Source organism: Mesoplodon densirostris, chromosome 12, assembly GCF_025265405.1.
Source record: "Mesoplodon densirostris isolate mMesDen1 chromosome 12, mMesDen1 primary haplotype, whole genome shotgun sequence".
Lineage (NCBI taxonomy): Eukaryota > Metazoa > Chordata > Mammalia > Artiodactyla > Ziphiidae > Mesoplodon > Mesoplodon densirostris.
This window is the reverse complement of record NC_082672.1, coordinates 86,082,740-86,101,072: the sequence shown is the minus strand read 5'-3', so window position 1 is coordinate 86,101,072 and position 18,333 is coordinate 86,082,740. Positions and strand designations below refer to the sequence as shown.

General features: G+C 36.0%; 1 protein-coding gene across 3 annotated transcripts in view; it reads left to right on the top strand.

Annotated features, from left to right (window-relative positions):
* PHIP (pleckstrin homology domain interacting protein) overlaps positions 1-18,333 on the top strand; it is a 125,553-nt gene that overhangs the window by 9,733 nt on the left and 97,487 nt on the right. For all 3 annotated transcript variants that reach the window (XM_060115399.1, XM_060115400.1, XM_060115397.1), the window contains exons 5-6: positions 5,024-5,174; positions 5,271-5,369. In XM_060115399.1, the coding sequence (XP_059971382.1) occupies positions 5,024-5,174; positions 5,271-5,369 (250 nt within the window). The remainder of the gene's footprint in view (positions 1-5,023; positions 5,175-5,270; positions 5,370-18,333) is intronic.

Genomic DNA, 18,333 nt, shown 5'->3' with positions numbered 1-18,333 from the left:
AGACTAAAAAGCTTAAGTTAATATTAAAAATACAGGGTTCTTAATAATTTGAAAATTAAAAATTACATATGTATAGCCATGAATGAGCTATTTTAATTTTTAAAATTTGTTTTTGTCTTTACATTTTAAATATTGACCATAAATACATGGATTAATATTATGAAGAATAATGTTGAGAAAAAGATAGTACCAAAAAATGATTTTTATTCATTTTTTAAAATATGTATTGGGGATGTGTGTATATATATGATGCATCTAGGAATGAAAGCTGATGGTCCCTGTTCTCATGTAGTTTACGGTAAAGTTGAGAAGAAAAACATTAAATCATTACATTGTTAAAGGTATAATCACAAACTGGTACATAAGTTAAGGAAAAGTCACCAAAGACTGTTCACCTAAGATAATGTACCTAAACTGAATAGGGTGAAGGAAAACAAAGGAAGTTCATTGAAGGGAAGATCTGAAGCAAATAGAAGAGTTGTCTGGGCAAGGGGACGTGGGGAAATGCTGAGAGTATATACCACATGGAAAAGCCTGACAGGAGAGAGTGCAGGTAAAGAACCTGAAAGAAAAGCCAGTGTGTCTAAATGTGGAAAGAAGTAGAGTCTGGAGAGTGTAGGGCTGGGAATGTGCCAGATGAGGCAGAGAAATAGTAATGGACTGTACATGTACTTGAGGGCTTGTAGACCATGTTAAGGATTTGGATCTCCAGAGAGCAAGGAAAGCCTCTGGAGTGCTTTAGGTAGAGGTGACCTGACCAGATCTCTGTTTCGGAAAGAGCATTCTAATTGCAATATAGAGAATAGATTTGAATGAGGTTGTAGAAGGCATGAGTGGATGTGGGAAAGATGGGAGTTTATAGCAAAGATGATTTGAACTTGGATTGTTATTATGGAGATAGAGATGGGTAGATGGGTTTAAGGCTAGGAAGGAAAAATTCAATTGGAGTTGGTGACTGCTTGGATATTTGGAATGAGGTGGGAGGGAGGAATGAACAGTGTGAAAAACGTGACTTCTTGATTTTAGGTTGGTTAGATGGTGTTGCCAGTCACCACGGTAGGGAACTTTTTTTGGTGGTGGGGGGTTGGCGTGAGCATCATGAGTTTACTTTCGGATATGTAGAGTTGAGGAGGCTTTGGGACGCCAAGGAGGGGAGTCTTTTAAGAAAGTCTGATGTGCAAGCCTAGGCTATAGATACAAATTTGAGAAGCTTTGCATAAAGATTGTTCAGGGAGAGAGTATAGAGTGAGAATAAGAGAGGGTCTGGAACTGGGCTCTGGCATCTCAGACCTTAAAGAACCTCACCCTTCAATGGCTAGATAGAGAAGTCAGGTTTTTTTTGGATATTTTCATATATTCATTTATCTAATAATTAAGCACTTACCTGTAAGTACTATGTTAGGTACTGGGTAGACAGGTAAACAAGTTCTAATCCCGTGTGTTCTTAGGTAGGACATGGATAAAGTAAATTGGCAATTTTAGTATAGTGCAGGGTCTTATGAACCCCAAAACAGGGCAAGATAGTGGTAGGGCCTATATGTGTTTTCGGGGGAGGGGAAGGGGATCATAGCTATCATTAGATTCCTCCTGAGGTCTAGGTATCAAAATATATTAAGAACACTTAATATGGTATGATAAGTACTACAGAGTTCCGGGGAGTGGGGTAAAGGAATGTTTGGGAAGGAGTTTAATGTGCTGTGGAAACACAAAGATAGAATATCCCCAAAGAAGAGGCAGGGGCAGGTCATGGAAGACAGTGAAGCATAGACGGACATGAAGGAGAGTGAGGTGTGGAGCTGCAGGGGTAAACATTTCTAGCAGAGGGGTCAGTTTGCACAAGGTCTCAAAGCCAGAAAGCATGAGGCATTTAAGAGCTGAAACTCTCTCTCCCAACTTTAAAATGAAAGTTGATTTTGAACAATTGAAATGTACTAGATAATCAAGGAAAGATTTAGTTGGAAAAAGTGGATTCATAATATTTTATTAAAAAGATACAGTTCTGTGCTTCCCTGGTGGCGCAGTGGCTGAGAGTCCGCCTGCCGATGCAGGGGACACGGGTTCGTGCCCCGGTCCGGGAGGATCCCACGTGCCGCGGAGCGGTTGGGTCCGTGAGCCATGGCCGCTGAGCCTACGCGTCCGGAGCCTGCGCGTCCGGAGCCTGTGCTCCGCAACGGGAGAGGCCACAGCAGTGAGAGGCCCGCGTACCGCAAAAAAAAAAAAAAAAAAAAAAAAAAAGATACAGTTCTGCAGTAAAGATTTTCAGGTTCACTACCTGAATTGTATTTTGCAAGAAGACCCTAAAACAGGATCATCACAAAACTAAAGTTAACAAGTAATGAACTTTCTTGTTAAACACTTTAAAAAGAATTCCGATCAATTTAAAAAAGTCACATTAGAATAATTATCATGTACAAGTTTGAGAGTCGAAGGGACCCTATAAATATTGTAGACTTTTACTTTAAATTTTTAAGTAAATTATTTTAGGGAAGATTAAAGTATAAATACAATTGTAAAATTTTATATTCTGCTGTAGTTTCTTCTGAATGCTTTTTCTGTTTAATCATACTAGTGCTTGAAAAAGTATGTTTTGAGTCAAGATGATGATATTTTTAGGGAAAAAAGGATTCTGTAACTAAAGGAGTTTGTGAAATAGTGCAGTAAACAAAATTGAAAAGATATATCAATATTTTTCAGAGGCTTTAATGTCATTGTGCTTTTGTGAATCTCCAAAGCTTCTCCCAAGAGAAGCGTTCTCCAAAGAGACGTAGTATGTATAATTTGTATTAGAACTTCTTTTCCAGAAGTATTCATTCTACCAGTAATTATTGACCATCTACTATGTGCGAGACTCTTTATTATTTTAAATTATCTTTTCGAAGTGTGGCAATATGGCTACATATTGTCTCTGTGACAGTATATTATGATAAAAAGTAAGGTAGGTTCCTCTTAATTGGCTTCAGCTTAGAAGAATGAATATCAGCTAATTTTTTAAAAAATATCATTCACAGTCTTTTGCAGTTAGAGTACAACAGATACTGCAAGGTGGAATGAAGTGATTTAATCCCTCACTTCCCCCCAAATCTGTCTTACCATAAGGAATTCATACTAAAATTGCCATTACTAAGTGGACTTTTCTTTTACTTTGTCATGTCTTTTTTAGGCTATTCTTGGCTATGACATTTTCTCAGACTTTCCTTGTTATTTATTTATTTATTTATTTTTAATTGAGGCGAAATTGACATACAACATATTTTAGTTTCAGGTGCACAACATAATGATTTGATATTTGTATATATTGTGAAATGATCACCACCACACTAGTTAATGTCTGTCACCATATATACTTCAAGCATTTTTTTCTCATCATGAGAACTTTTAAGATCTTCTCTCTTAGCAACTTTCAATTGTGCAATACAGTATTATTACCTATAGTCACTGTGCTCTTCATGGTGGCTTGAATGTTTTATAACTGGGAAGTTTTGTACCTTTTAACTCCCTTCATCCATGGGAGTGGACGAAATGGGTAAAGGGAGTTAAAAGTTACAAGCTTCCAGTTATTTTTTAAAAAAGAATCTAAGTGAATTTGAGTAGCATTTTTCAAACTTCTTCACCTCAGCACCTCTTCACATTGGTAAAAATTATTGCAATCCCTTTGTTTATGTGGATTCTAATCTATTCATATTTACCATTTAAAAATTAAAACAAATTTTAAAATATTTTTATTCATTTAAATGTAATAAACTCATTCCCTATAAGTAAAATTTTTTTATATCATAATTATGTTCCTAAACAAATTTGTGAGAAGAGTGGTATTGTTTTACACTTCTGCGGATGTTTAGCGTCTGGCTTAATAGAAGGCAGATTCTTACACCCACATCTACATTCAGTCTGTTGGAACATCACGTGTCATGTGGCCTCTGGAAAACTCACAGTACACTCATGAGAAAATGAGAGTGAAAAAGCAAATAACATCTTCATATTATTCATAATTTTTTAAAAAAAATTTTTGGCCACACCGCGTGGCATGCAGGATCTTAGTGCCCCCGACCAGGGATTTAACCCGTGTCCCCTGCAGTGGAAGTGCGGAATCTTAACCACTGGACCGCCAGGGAAGTCCCTATTCATTATTTTTACCTGAAAAATCCCTGGGGGTCCCCAGAACACACTTTGAAAACGGCTGAACTGGAATATTTCGGTACTACACTGAGAAATTTTTTGTAACTTGATAACCTAAATATAAAGTGAAAAAATAGTGTACTTTTTTTTCTAATTTAATTCTCTTTACATTATTATGCAAATATTATCTATTTACTAAAGACTTCCAGGATGGATAATAAAAATATAGCATTTTATATCTTGGTTTTGAATGTTAGCATAAATTAAGCAGTACTTTGAAGTTGTTCCAAAAAGTGCTCAAACTTTGTAGTCGGTAGATTTATAGTCAAAACTTGTTTCATTTAACAGTTGGAATTTGGCCTTTCTCTCTGTGAGGTTTTTGGTATAAATAAATTATAAAATTCAGCATAGAAATCATGTAAGTGTTTTTAGATTTTGTAATGAGAACATGAACTATCAAGTTCCTTTAATCCTGAACTATTCTGGAGATTTTTTTAAAATAATATCAAAGATACAAAACATTTATTATACTTGTAGTTAGATGATTTTTTGTTGTTTGAAGTTTTTGAAAATTGTTAAACTGAAACATACCATTTTAGGTTATAATGCTGTAGGTTTTTTCATTGTTCAGTATTTGCTCTGACTAGCATCTGTTAATTTATAATTTGCTGTATTTAGGTTACATTAATTCTTTAGCATTTTTCCTCCTCAGTGGGTCAAATCATGGTTGGGTAGCTGTTTTATTCTGTGAGTCAAGTGGTTTCACAGAATAAATGTGAACTTTTCCCCCAAGTAAAATGAAATGTTGACTAGCTAGAACAAATTACCATATTTTTTAAAGTTTATTTACTGTAAAGAATTGTATCACTTTATTTAGCAAATATTTTATATGTCTTTCACATAATAGGTGAAGTATTACAGACATTTAGCACCTGATCACTTGCTGCAAATATGTCATCGACTAGGACCTCTTCTTGAACAAGAAATTCCACAAAGTGTTCCTGGAGTACAAACTTTATTAGGAGCTGGAAGACAGTCCTTGCTACGCACAAATAAAAGTATGAAAAATTTCTATTAGAATTTAGATTTTTTTTTCTCACTTTTCGTCTTTATGTCTTATCTTTGTATCTATTAAAAATGTATGTGTTTAATAGGCTGCAAGCATGTTGTGTGGAAAGGATCTGCTCTGGCGGCATTGCATTGTGGAAGACCACCAGAGTCACCAATTAACTATGGTAGCCCACCCAGCATTGGTGAGTTGTTTGAGTTCATTACCAAGTTGATATCCTCTCGGTAAAGAGCTTTTGAAAATAAAAATGTTTTTACTTGCTGCGAAGTCAGAGAATTTCATATTATGTATGTTAGCATTCAAAGAGGAAAAAGCTCTCAGATTTTTTTTCTTATGTTAGTGATCTATTGTGAAGAAGTCATAATAATGTGTAATTATGGATTATATATATTGTACCTATCTAAGCTAATTAGCTCATTGGTATTTTTACAAAAAATTGTTTACTAAGATGTATATCATTAGGCTGATTTAATGGGCAACTGTTACCATAATACAGATTAGTTGTACTGATGGAAAACAAAAATAGTTTTGTTATTTTTATGAATAGTTATGTATTTTTTTGGCTTTAAAATTTCAAAGGAGGAAAGCTGATGCAGATAGGTCTTCCTCTTGAAATGGCCTCTAGATTCATCCCTTTTACCTCTGCTACTAAAAGGCCCTTGTCTTTCCCGAATTACTATAGCATCCTTCAAACTAGTATTGCTTCCGGTGTCTTCTCCCTCTCTCCCTTTCAGGTCATACTGCATAACACTGTAATTTTAACCTTACTTAGTATGTCACTCTTCTCCTCAAGGTGGTGTATGAGGTAGCTTATGCTATTTTAATGGTGTTGCAGTTCCTCTACCACCAAATCTACACTTCTGATTTTCAGAGACCTTCATGTTTTAATCATAGCCTCCTCTCCTATCCCTACTCTCCTGCCTAGCCAGAAATGTTATTCTCCCTCTTTCTTCCACCTATCCAAATTATACTTATTTCTTCCTTTTCTGGATACTTAGAGTCAGTATTACTGTTTTATAATTCATCAGTATTACAGTTTTGTATAACTTTCATTTAATGTTTATATAGAATATCTTTTTCTGTTGTTTTATTTTCAACCCTTTTGTATCCTTTTATTTTCCATATCTTAAAAAATAGCGTAGAAGTTGTTTTTTAAAAATACAATATGACAAATTTTGTGTTTCATCTGGGACATTTTGTCCTTCATATTACAATTATTGATATATTTGGGTTTAAATCTAACTGTTGCTGGGAAGATGATCTCTTTTTCTCTGGTTGCTTTTAAGATTTTCTATCTCTCATTGGTTTTCTGCAGTTTGACTGTGCTGTCTTAGTGTCAATTTTTTCTATTTATCAAGCTTGAGATTTATTAGGCTTCTAGAATCTGTAATGTCTTTTGTTGGCATTGGAAAATTGTCAGCCATTATCTTTTAAAATATCGTGTCTGCTTCATTCTCTGTTCTCTCCTCTGGGACTCCAGTTATACAGATGCTAGACTTTCCCACTTTTTCTTCTCTCTTAACCCCTCTTTTACGATTTACATCTTTTTGTCTCTGATGCATTCTGCATAGTTTTCTCTAACCTGTTTTCCAAAGGTATGCTATGTTTGTATGGTGGGTAATCATGGATGATTTTTTTTTTTAAACATACAATTGTCCTGGTTAAATAATGATTTCTGTATAGTCTTACTATAACGAACAACTATTAAAACAACAAAGGATTTGAGACACTAGAGTTTATTTTCACTTGGAACATTATGCTAGGAGGTTGAACAGTTTTCTTGAAAGAAGGGGAAGGTAAATTTAATAGGAGCTTCCCCTCTAGGGAAAAGTTTATCCTCTTTATGAAAAAATGCATATAATAAGGGGAATATGTTACGTTGTTCTTTCAACACATTGTCAAGCAGCCCTGTGGTAGGCAGTGAAAGTGCAAAAATGGTTGATAGTAAATAACTTCCCTCTTAACATTTGCTATGTGAGTTCTCTGTTCCAGTCACTACTCTAACCATTTTCCATTTATTTTCTTTTTTAAAACCTTAAATGGTCTGTAGGTAGGAAATATTCTTACTTTACAGAGAAGGAAATTGAGGCACGAAAAGGTTTGGTGACTTGACCAGGGTTACACATTTAGTGAGTCGTGAAGCCACAGTGACTCCCATTATGCTATGCCTTATTCTCAGTTAGCTAATAGTAACACTTGGCTACTCAAGAAAGTTGGTATTAGTCACTTTTTGGAAAAAGATACCAAATATTTATAAAGTCAGATAAAAAATTTTAGGCCAGGTCATTAATGGTCAGATCAGTAAATATTGCTGACATGGATATAGGGGATGTAAATATGGCAAAAATATCTTGAGTTTTGTGTCACATCAGAGTGACACAACTGATATATTGAGGTAATAGAATTAATTACCAAGCAGGTAATTGTACCTTTCTGAAAGAGTTTTATTTCATTTTTAAAGTTTATGATAAATTTTCTTCCCATTCAAATGTTCAGGAAAAGGTTCTTTGTATTTAAAAAAACACCTGTACTAGAATGCCAATTTTACCTGCTTTCTTTTTTTGTACTCACACATAGTTTTTGACATCTCTAAAGAGAAGCTGGACTAATCAAAACGACTCTACTTATTAATAGTCATAGTTTAGTGTCATGTCTCGTCAGTTCACCTTGGTGACAATCTTGGATGTCCTGTCATTGCTATAAAAGTGTGACTGGGGCTTCCCTGGTGGCGCAGTGGTTGAGAGTCCGCCTGCTGATGCAGGGGACGCGGGTTCGTGCCCCGGTCCGGGAAGATCCCACATGCCGCGGAGCGGCTGGGCCCGTGAGCCATGGCCGCTGAGCCTGTGCGTCCGGAGCCTGTGCTCTGCAACAGGAGAGGCCACAACAGTGAGAGGCCCGCGTACCGCAAAAAAAAAAAAAAAAAAAAAAAAAAAATGTGACTAGATGGTAATGGAAAGAAAAATTCAGTAGGCTTTTTGGCAGGATAGTTTGCCTGCATAGTGATACAGTGTATCATTTCAAGTTATCACAGAGTATGAGTCAGAAGATTTTTTTTTTTTTAATATGAACGTTCGTATCTTATTTTGTTGATTCCTCTGCCATTTTCTGTCTGACTACCTCTCAAAATTTTCCTTGCTCTTTCCTTGGTCAATTTAGTATTACCAAGGATCAATGTAAATAAGAAAAAAACCTTAGCTTTGTAGTTTTTCATAAAATATGGGTTGAAATGTTTAATGTAGATTCAGATATTTAAGTTTTGATACATTTGGGAAATAGGGTTTTGTTTTTTTGTTTAACAAACTTTTAATTTTGAAATAAGAAATTAGTTGCTGAAAAGTTGCACAAAGAGCTCCTGTATACCCCTTATGCAGTTTTCCCTAATGTTATAGACCTATATTACCTGGTATTTCTTAAAACTACTCCACCAGCATTGGTATGTTATTATTAACTAAACGCCAGACCTTATTCGTATCTCACCACATTTTTCCACTAATTACCTTTTCTTGTTCCAGGATCCAGTCCAGAATACCATACTGCACTTAGGGTTTGCTCAGTTTTTTAAATTGAACTTTTTGTTGTAACTCAGAAGATCATTTAAGTTCAGGGTGATGGTAAATTGGATTTTCCTTTCTTAGATTTTTTTTCCAGTAAGGCCTATATATTCTGTTCCAGTCTTTTGAATCTGTTTTCCATTACCATTGCTATAGCCACATGTTGGGCCTTGGTACTTTTTGCCTGGAGCTCTACGTCATTCATTCACTTACCAAGTAAATATTGAGTCCCTACATTATATCTGGTACTGGGTTAGATCTGGAGTTGCAGGATAAAGAAGAACATGGCCTCTGCTTTCCTAGAACTTACAGATGACCTGATCTCCTGCCTCCAGTCTTGTTTCTCTACCCTAGGATTTAGCTCTAAACCAGGGTTTCTTAACCTCAGCACTGTTTACATTTTGGGCCACATAATTCTTTTTTGTAATGGGCTGTCTTGTGCATTGTAGGATGTTTATCAGCATCCCTGCCTGTATCCATTAAATGCTAGTAGCAATTCCTTTCCTGAAATCTTGACAACCAAAAATGTCTCCACATATTCCCAAATGACCCTGGGGTAAAATTGCCTCCAGTTGAGAACCACTGCTCTGAACTTTATAAAATGTAAGTGTGATCATGTCATGCCTCCTTTTCCCCAGTGACTTTGAATAGTCTCGACTCTGTAATGTGGCTCACAAAACTGACCTTTTCCCACTTTTTCCTCACCTATACTTTGTGCTATAGCTTTGTACAACTATTGGGCAGTTCTTAAAGTCAACCATTTCTCTTGATCCCTTTCTCTCTGCAATGTCCCTCATTCTATGAACAGTTATCTATTCATCCTTTAAAACCTACATGTAACCAGGTAGGATTAAGTGCTTATACAAATCTCTACTGTAGCTTTTACCACATAGTCATGGCTATTTATTTACCTTTTTTTTCCTACTATACTGTTAGGTTCTGGAGGTTGGAAGTTATGTTTTAGTACTCCGTATACACCCAACGCCTCAGCATTAGTAAGTATTAAATAAAGAGGCACTAGGTAATGGATGTAATTGGTGAACTGCAGTGGGACAAGAAAAGTTCAGAAGTGGTAGGGGGTAAAAAAACAGAATAGGTGGTTGGAAGAAGAGAGACTTGGTCCAAGGATAGCTTTGAGGTAAGCAAAACCCCCGGACACTGATTTTTAGGAAATCAAGGTTTATTAGGGAACTGGATTATTGATTCATTACACTTGGAATATTAAAACCCATACCTGTATAATTTCAAAACCAACTCTTGAGTTTATCTCAGTGCTTTCTTATCGTTTTGTTTTGTTACCTGTTTATAAATCCTGACTACTTTGTACCTCCTATTATTTGATGTAAATTGTGAAAATTGAACTGGAATTCAGTCTCAGGGCAGGAGAACCAAAGTGGTTGGCTCCTTTCCTTTACAACCTCCTTTAATAATGTTTTTTAAAGCAAAAAAAACAAAAGATACTACTAGTCCGTTGTTATCACTAGTTTCTAACAATTTTCTGTGGAAGATTTGTGAATGTGTACTTGGCATGGCCTCGTTTATTTTCAAAGGTACTAACAGATCTCTGGTTACTGCCCTTTCTTACCTCCTTACCCATATTATGCCTGTTTTCAGATAGAGTTTATTCTGTATTTATTTGCCTGTGATAAACAACCCTACTTCAATAGTAAGTGACATGGTGGGGGGAGAAAATAGGAAAGGAGATACCTAGATACATTAAGTCTGTTTTTAAAGTTAAATGTGGAGATTCATTTAATGCATGTTTATCTTGTGGAAAAGATTGTATTAAATTAAAGCAGTCATTTGCTAATTGCCTTGTTTGCACGTTCTTTAGGTTTACCATGTTAGCAAAGTAAACTTTTTGTCTCTAGATTTTCCAGTTTTCATCTTCTATGTTGTTTTGCCTAGATACTTCCATATGTTTGTTATTTTACTTGTTGCTTCTGCAGCACGGTTGCAGTCTTGGTGAGTGGAAGTAAGGAGTATTAGGGAACCTGCTTCTTAAAAATGTATGCGTGTAAGGAAACAGCTTTGCCTTGAAAAACAGCTTTACTACACAAACATCCAACCAATGCTAAGAAGCCTATACAGTAGTTCCCCTTTATCCATGGTGGGTGTGTTCGAAACCCTCCAGTGGTTACATGAAACCGCAGGTAGTACCCATCCCTATATATGCTGTGTTTTTTCCTATACATACATACCTGATAAAGTTCAATTTATAAATTAAGCACAGTAAGAGATTAGCAACAATAACTAATGATAAAATAGAACAATTACAACAATAAACAGTTGACCCTTGAACAGTGCAGGGGTTAGGGGCTCTGGCTCCTCCATGCCCTGCAATTACGTAATACTACAGTAAATATTTATTGAAAAAATCCTAATATAAGTGAATCCATGTTGTTCAGTGGTCACCTATAATGTAATGAGTTTTGTGAATGTGGTCTCTCTTTCTCAAAGTATCTTATTGTACAAATTTAATGTCTTTTTTTTAACCTCAACCAAGCACTTTTCACACAGTGTGGCTATAATTTTTGTGGTTTGAAGTGCAACAGCAAAACTAGCACAAATTTCTTTTTCCTTCTTCACGATTTCATGGATAGAATATTGTTACTGTAGATTTTAGCAACCTCAGCATAGGATTTTTTCTTTCTTTCTTTCCTTTGCCCACGCCACTTGGGTTTGCAGGATGTTAGCTCCCCCCGATGAACCCAGGCCCCGACAGTGAGAGCACCGAGTCCTAACCACTGGACTGCCAGGGAATTCCCAGGATTTTTTTGTTTTTCTTTCCTTACTCACTTGAGAATTTTCACCTTTTCACTTAAAGGAAGCACTTTACAGCTTCTCTTTGGCTTATCTGAATTGCCTGCATTACTACTCTTGGCTTTAAGCCATTAATAGTAAAATAAGGGATACTTGAACATAAGCACTGCAATACCAGGGACAGTCGATCTGATAGCCCACATGATCAGATAACTCAAATGGTTACTAAGTGACTAAATGGCCAGGGTATACTGGGTAAAGGGATGATTACATCCTGGGTAGCATGGACCTGGAGGGCGAAAAGTTTTTCACCACGCTACTCAAAGTGGTGTGCAATTTAACACTTAGGAATTGTTTATTTCAGGAATTTTGCATTTAATATTTTCGGACCGGGATTGACTACAGGTAACTAAAACCATGGAAAGAGAAACCATGAATAAGGGGGGACTACCGTACATTAAAAGGAGTTTTAAAGCTTGTCCACATTTCTGGTTTTCTCTGAGGAAAGTAGTTTGAACAAAGACAGCAAATATTCACTTAAAATTAGGTATAAATCTTGACTCTGCTCAACATGTGTGGCCTTAGGCAAATTGTTTAACTTTTCAGCCTCTCAACCTTCTCTTCTGTAAAACGGAGATAATATCTACCATATCCAGTTATTTGGAGGCTTAAATGAGTTAGCAAAGTGAGGCACAAAGCAGGTAACAATAAATGTTACTTTCTGCCCTTTCTTTCTGCAGTTATCATTTAGCAAAATGAATTATTTTACTGATAAGTCTTGAGTACGTTTTTAAAGAGAAGGTTCTTTTCCCTTCTCATTTTCACTGTTATATTTTGCCATATTTCCAATATTGTATTTGACTTACTCTGCAACTGCTAATTTCTTAACATATCTGGCACTGGGCTAGGATCTGGAGTTGCAGGGTTAATTTTTTACTTATGTGACTATATTACTTGCAAAACTATTAGATTGTTTTATGTTATTATAAACCTTTGAGCTTCAGCGTATAATGTCTAATTTAATATTTGGCATATAATTCAGTAAATCATAAGATTCTAATCTGTGATCTCTTTCCTGTTCATTTATTCTTTCCCTACTATTCTCTATTCAGTCTTGTTCCTTTTCCTGCCTTCTGTACGATCCATACGTTAATCCTTAGTTAGGTGTTCTACTCATCACTTATTTGAATATATTTATTTCAATCTGTTATTTTCTCAGTAATCATTTTTTCTTCCATAACTCATTTTCTTCTGTGATTTTAGTTTTCTGCTTTTCTAGTTATATAGTTTTATAATTTGTGTTGTTCTTTAACAATTTCTGACTTAGCTATATATGTATACATATTTTTGGGGGTGGGTGGGAGAGGGTCTTGGTTTTTGTTTTTTAATCAGTCCCTTGGATGATACACATTTATTTACATTTGTATTCCTGACTACTTTTAGGGTCTGGAGGGTAGAGGTTATGTTTTATTGTTCTTTATAGACCCAGCTCATCAGCATTCGTAAATATTAAATGAAGAGGCAGTATGTAATTGCTGTAATTGATGAACTGGGGTAGAAGAAGAAAAGTTAATGACATTCAGGTTTTCACTTGTCACAGGTTTTTGTTTTGTTAACTCTCTTCTCCCTACCCCCTCCCCTGCCCACCTCTTCTTTGCTTCCTAAGAACAGGTAGCTGTGAGAGACTACTAAAATGTATTTGCATTTTTGGTTTTTAAGGGAAATAAAGCTAATGTTTATTATGCCAAAATACCAAATATATAAAATAGACATTATTATTTACATTTTTTTCTTTTGCTTAAATTTCTTTTCAAATTATGATTGACCAAAAAAGGGAAGGCACTTTGAAGAATGACAGTTTCCTTGGGTGAGTTTAAATTGTTGCTCTTGTAGCTGTGTTTTATTTTCTTCTGTAAATCGTAAGATGAAATTTGTTTTTAGGTTATAGATGTGATGAGAGGTCTTCTCCCCCCAACCCCCACCCCCACCCCACCTTGTGATGTGTCTGGCAAGTAATTTCAGTAGTAATTAGGAAGCACTGGACATTGCCTTTTTTAGTTTGCATCATATATTTTTCCAGATTGATTATTGGGTTTGATGTTAAATTTCACAGCTCTATAAGTGAAGCAAGTTATTATATTTTCTTCATAAAGTCTCTGTTTATTTTGAATTCCTTCAGGGAACCTTTGAAGTTAAGCGTTAAACATCTTCCTAGACATCTTGAAAACTGGGAAGTCCATGATTAAGCTGAGTAGATATTTACATAAACAGCAGCAATTTGTTCAGCTCCTTAAGGGAGATGTAGGTGAAAAATGATCTCCCACAAAAGTCTTTAAAATAAAAGAAAAACTGTTCAGTAAAATTTGCATTTATAACATCTGAAGATTTGACTGTTTAAGGACAGTAAGTATAGATGTTAGTACATAGTACCTTTGAGTTTACAAAACATTTTGTTTTATTTGCTTTTCATAGTAACTCTGCAAGATACCCCTACTTTATTAATGAGATAACTGAAACGTAAGAGAGGTAGTAACTAACTGAGTTATATCCCTGGTTATTTTGTTTCTGATCTTCTTATACATTGAACTTTATATCACATTTATATAGCACCTTTTTACCTGTTCTGTGAAATTTTTTTTTTTTTTTTGCGGTACAGGGGCCTCTCACTGCTGTGGCCTCTCCCGTTGCGGAGCACAGGCTCCGGACGCGCAGGCTCAGCGGCCATGGCTCACGGGCCCAGCCGCTCCGCGGCATGTGGGATCTTCCCGGACCGGGGCACGAACCCGTGTCCCCTGCATCGGCAGGCGGACTCTCAACCACTGCGCCACCAGGGAAGCCCTGTGAAATTCTTTATCCATTAGTCTTGTTACCACCTGTGTCCATTTGTTGATTTGGGATAGGAGCCTTTTGAATTATGCCCCAGTATAAGAACTCTAGAAACAATAAAACATGGTGTCTTCTCTCAAGTTTATATCTTGCCAGATAAATACTTAAATTTGAGAGAAAATAGTTCCGTGAGAAAACCTTTGTAATCTTGTTGGCGCACTGATTTAAGTTTTTCTAAAACGAAATTTTGTTTTTGGAACCCTCTGATTTCTTTTGTAAAATCACCTTCTGCTTTTATTTATATACCTTCTGAACTGTTCTCTTTGTAGTCAAGAGATAAAACTGCAGTTACACCAAAGCAAATCTTTTACTATATTACTCCCACTTCTTTCTCCCTAAAAAACTTCAACTTGTCCTTGGGAAATAGCCCAAAATGCCTGGCATAGCTTAGAAAGCACTTTGCAGTCCGCCTTTGACCTTCTTGGTCTCTCCCTTTGACGCTTGCCCCTTTGTGCTCTGTGTGCTTGTCACACCTGACTTGGTTATGTAGCTTGAGTGTTATGCTCTTTGCAGCCTCAGACCATTGCACATGCTTTTCCCTCCACCTAGGTAGAATATTATCCCCTCCCACCAACATTCTCTGGCTGTTCATTTTTCGGGTCTTAGTTTAAATGTCAGTGTTTTAGAGAAGTCTACCCTGACTCCCTGATATCCTCCTGCCCTGTGTGTTTAGGACCCTCTGCTGTATATTTCAAGATTTCCCTGTACTTTCTATTTGATGACACTTATCATTGTTATAAGTCCTTGTTTCATGTCTTTCTTCCCTGCTAAACTGCAATCTTCATGACGGTAAGTTCTGTCTTTTCTTCTTCTGTTATATCCTTTAGCTCATACTTGGCCCATATAGGTGCTCTATAAATGTTTGTTGACTCAAAATTGAATGATTAAAATGTTTGGGGAGAAAAAAACAAAACTAACTTTTTAAAAAATGAATTTTTATTGAAATAACTATTAAAATATTTTAAAATATTTGAAACTGAAAATACTATACCATTGTAGTATTTTCTGTATCATCACACTAGTTTCCAGGAAAGAAATGAGGAGGAAGAATAATACAAATCACGCAATTGTAAAATTCTAGTAAATTACCATCCTAGTAATGGTAATGTCTGGTTTTTTGTTTGGTTTGGTTTTTTAGTGCTTATTTTGGTATTTGGTTTATGATATTTTTTGCTTAACTCTTGAAATCATTTTTTCACTTTCTGGATTTTATTTCAGTTACTATTTGAGTTCTCCTTTTCAGACATTATTCTTATTTGTGATACCCGCTAAATCTTAAGAAACATGGTGTCTTTCAAATGGGAGTTACAGCTAAACATTGAATTGAATATGTAGAGATTTGGAGGGCAGCTACTGTGCATACTAATTATTTTAGATACAGTTGTAAAATAAGGAGAGAGGCTCTCTTGGGCGTTATGTCACCCAGGTAATTATTTCCCTTTACTCTTGCATTCTCTCTTGCCTCCCCCCCCCCCGCTTTTTTTTGTGGACAGAAAAGCTAATTACAGGATTTTCCTTCAAATGTTGCAACCCCTTGTACTTTAAAGTTGGGACTTTTGTTCATTATAGTTACTGTTACAGCATTTTATTTGTCTTGTTCATATGTTGCTTGTTACTAGTTACTGGTGTAGTATGATAAGGAGACCAGATGGTGCTGTAGAAATAAACCAACCTGTGTTGAATTATTTCCCAGATTATCTCTGGCCCTCAAATTATGAATATTTGGTTGTAATTTCCTACTAATATCTATATTAGTAACCCCAGAAGAATTATTGTGGCGAACTTTTCAGTTGTGACTCTAAAGAGAATTAAATGTTAGAAGTTCCTCCTTATATGATTCCTTCCCAAATAAAATTGAACCTAAACTACTTTGACATCTTTTACTTTAAAAACTTAATGGGAAAGATTTTAGAAACAGAACTGATAAACAAAATTGATGGCCCTTTGTATTTTATGGCTTTTGAATCAGGCTAGATGTGAATTCTTTGTAGCATGTCTTCAGTCCATTGTCAAATAGGCAATGGTTATTCTCTGTAGTGTAGTATACATTCAAATACTTTAATATACTTAGTCTTTAGGGTTTCTTTTTTTATGATTAAATGAGTTTAAATTCCTTGCATCTTTATCCCTGGACCTGTTTTTATCAGTCTTGAATTTAAGTTAATCTCCTTAGACAGTTCATATTTTTCATATTGCTCTTTTGACCTCCTCGAGGTAGATTGAGCTATACTTTATTTAATAAAAAATTAATCAGGATGTATATATGCTCAATGGAGAAAACTTGGAAAATAGAACAGCTCAAAAATTAACCAGTCTCACTGGTTGTCTGTTATTAATACTTTTGCATGTTTCCTCTCAGTCTTTTTTTCTAATATTTGTCTACCTAGCCAGCATGGTAAGAGTGCACTCTTTGGAATCAAACAGCCTGAATTCAAACCTGGGCTTCACCTCTGGGAAAGTTACGTTTTGTCCTTCAGTTCCGTTATTGGTAAGGAATATCCCCAGTAAGGGGATAATAGTAGTAGCCGTGTTAAAAGATGTGTGAGGATTAAATGAGAATATATGTAAAGTTCCTTGAACAGTGCCTGGCATGTAGTAAAGTACTCAGTAAATATTAGCTGTTATTTTCCAGATCTGCTACACATCATAATAGTTTTCCACAGCTTTTTTTTCTCCCCACCACAAGCACAGCAGATAAAACTTTTTTTCTATCAGATTCTTGAAGTCCCAGTAAGAACCTCTCTCTCTAGCTTCAGTCCCTGGTGACTTTTGTCTTCCTTTATATGCATTTTCTCAAGATATGTGATTCTTGGCTTTAGCATAAGTTCTTTTTTAGAAAATTATGTAGCTGTTTTTTGTGATCTGCACGGTTGCATCATCTCCTTTTCATTCCAACATTTTTGTGATTCTTTAAAAAAATAAAATTTTATGTAATTTCATGCGATAGCAAATACCTTATACCACACAATACTTTATTTAATGGAAATCACCAACACCATATAGAGACAACTTTTTGGACTTGTAGTGAATTTGGAGGTTATTTCTATAGAAATTGCCCTCTGAGTGCCTGATCATGGATATATGTAGCATTATTTTGTTGGGAAAGCTAATTATTGTCTAAAGAGGTAAATCATTTTGGAATTTGTTTTCACATGGTCTTGCTTACCTGTTTATCATTATTTTTGTACAGGCATGCCTCAGAGATATTATGGGTTGGGTTCTAGACCACCGTGATAAAGTGAATATCACAATAAAGCAAGTCACACAAATTTTTTGTTTTCCAAATGCATATAAAAGTTACGTTTACTCTGTACTGCAGTCTGTTAATTGTGCAATAGCATTATGTCTAAAAAAAAATGTCGATGTCTTAGAAAATAATGCTGTTGGAAAAATGGTGCCAGTAGACTTGCTCAATGCGGGGTTGCCACAAACCTTCAATTTGTAAACAAATAAAATGCAGCAGTGTCTGCAAAGAGCAATAAAGCAAAGCACAGTAAAATGTTTGTAGTTCACTTAAGTTTAGTTCTGTAGGTTTCCAAAGTTTGGAGAGTCTTTATTTATTTATTTATTTATTTGCAGTACATGGGCCTCTCACTGTTGTGGCCTCTCCCGTTGCGGAGCACAGGCTCCGGACGCCCAGGCTCAGCGGCCATGGCTCACAGGCCCAGCCGCTCTGCGGCATGTGGGATCTTCCCAGACCGGGGCACGAACCCGTGTCCCCTGCATCGGCAGGCGGACTCCCAACCACTGCGCCACCAGGGAAGCCCTGGAGAGCCTTTATTAACACAGATTGTGGAGATTAAAATAAAATCTAGGTACTGATTATCCAGAATCCACTCTCTTTTTTTTTTTTTTTTTTTGTGGTACACGGGCCTCTCACTGTTGTGGCCTCTCCTGTTGCGGAGCACAGGCTCCGGACGCGTAGGCTCAGCAGCCATGGCTCACGGG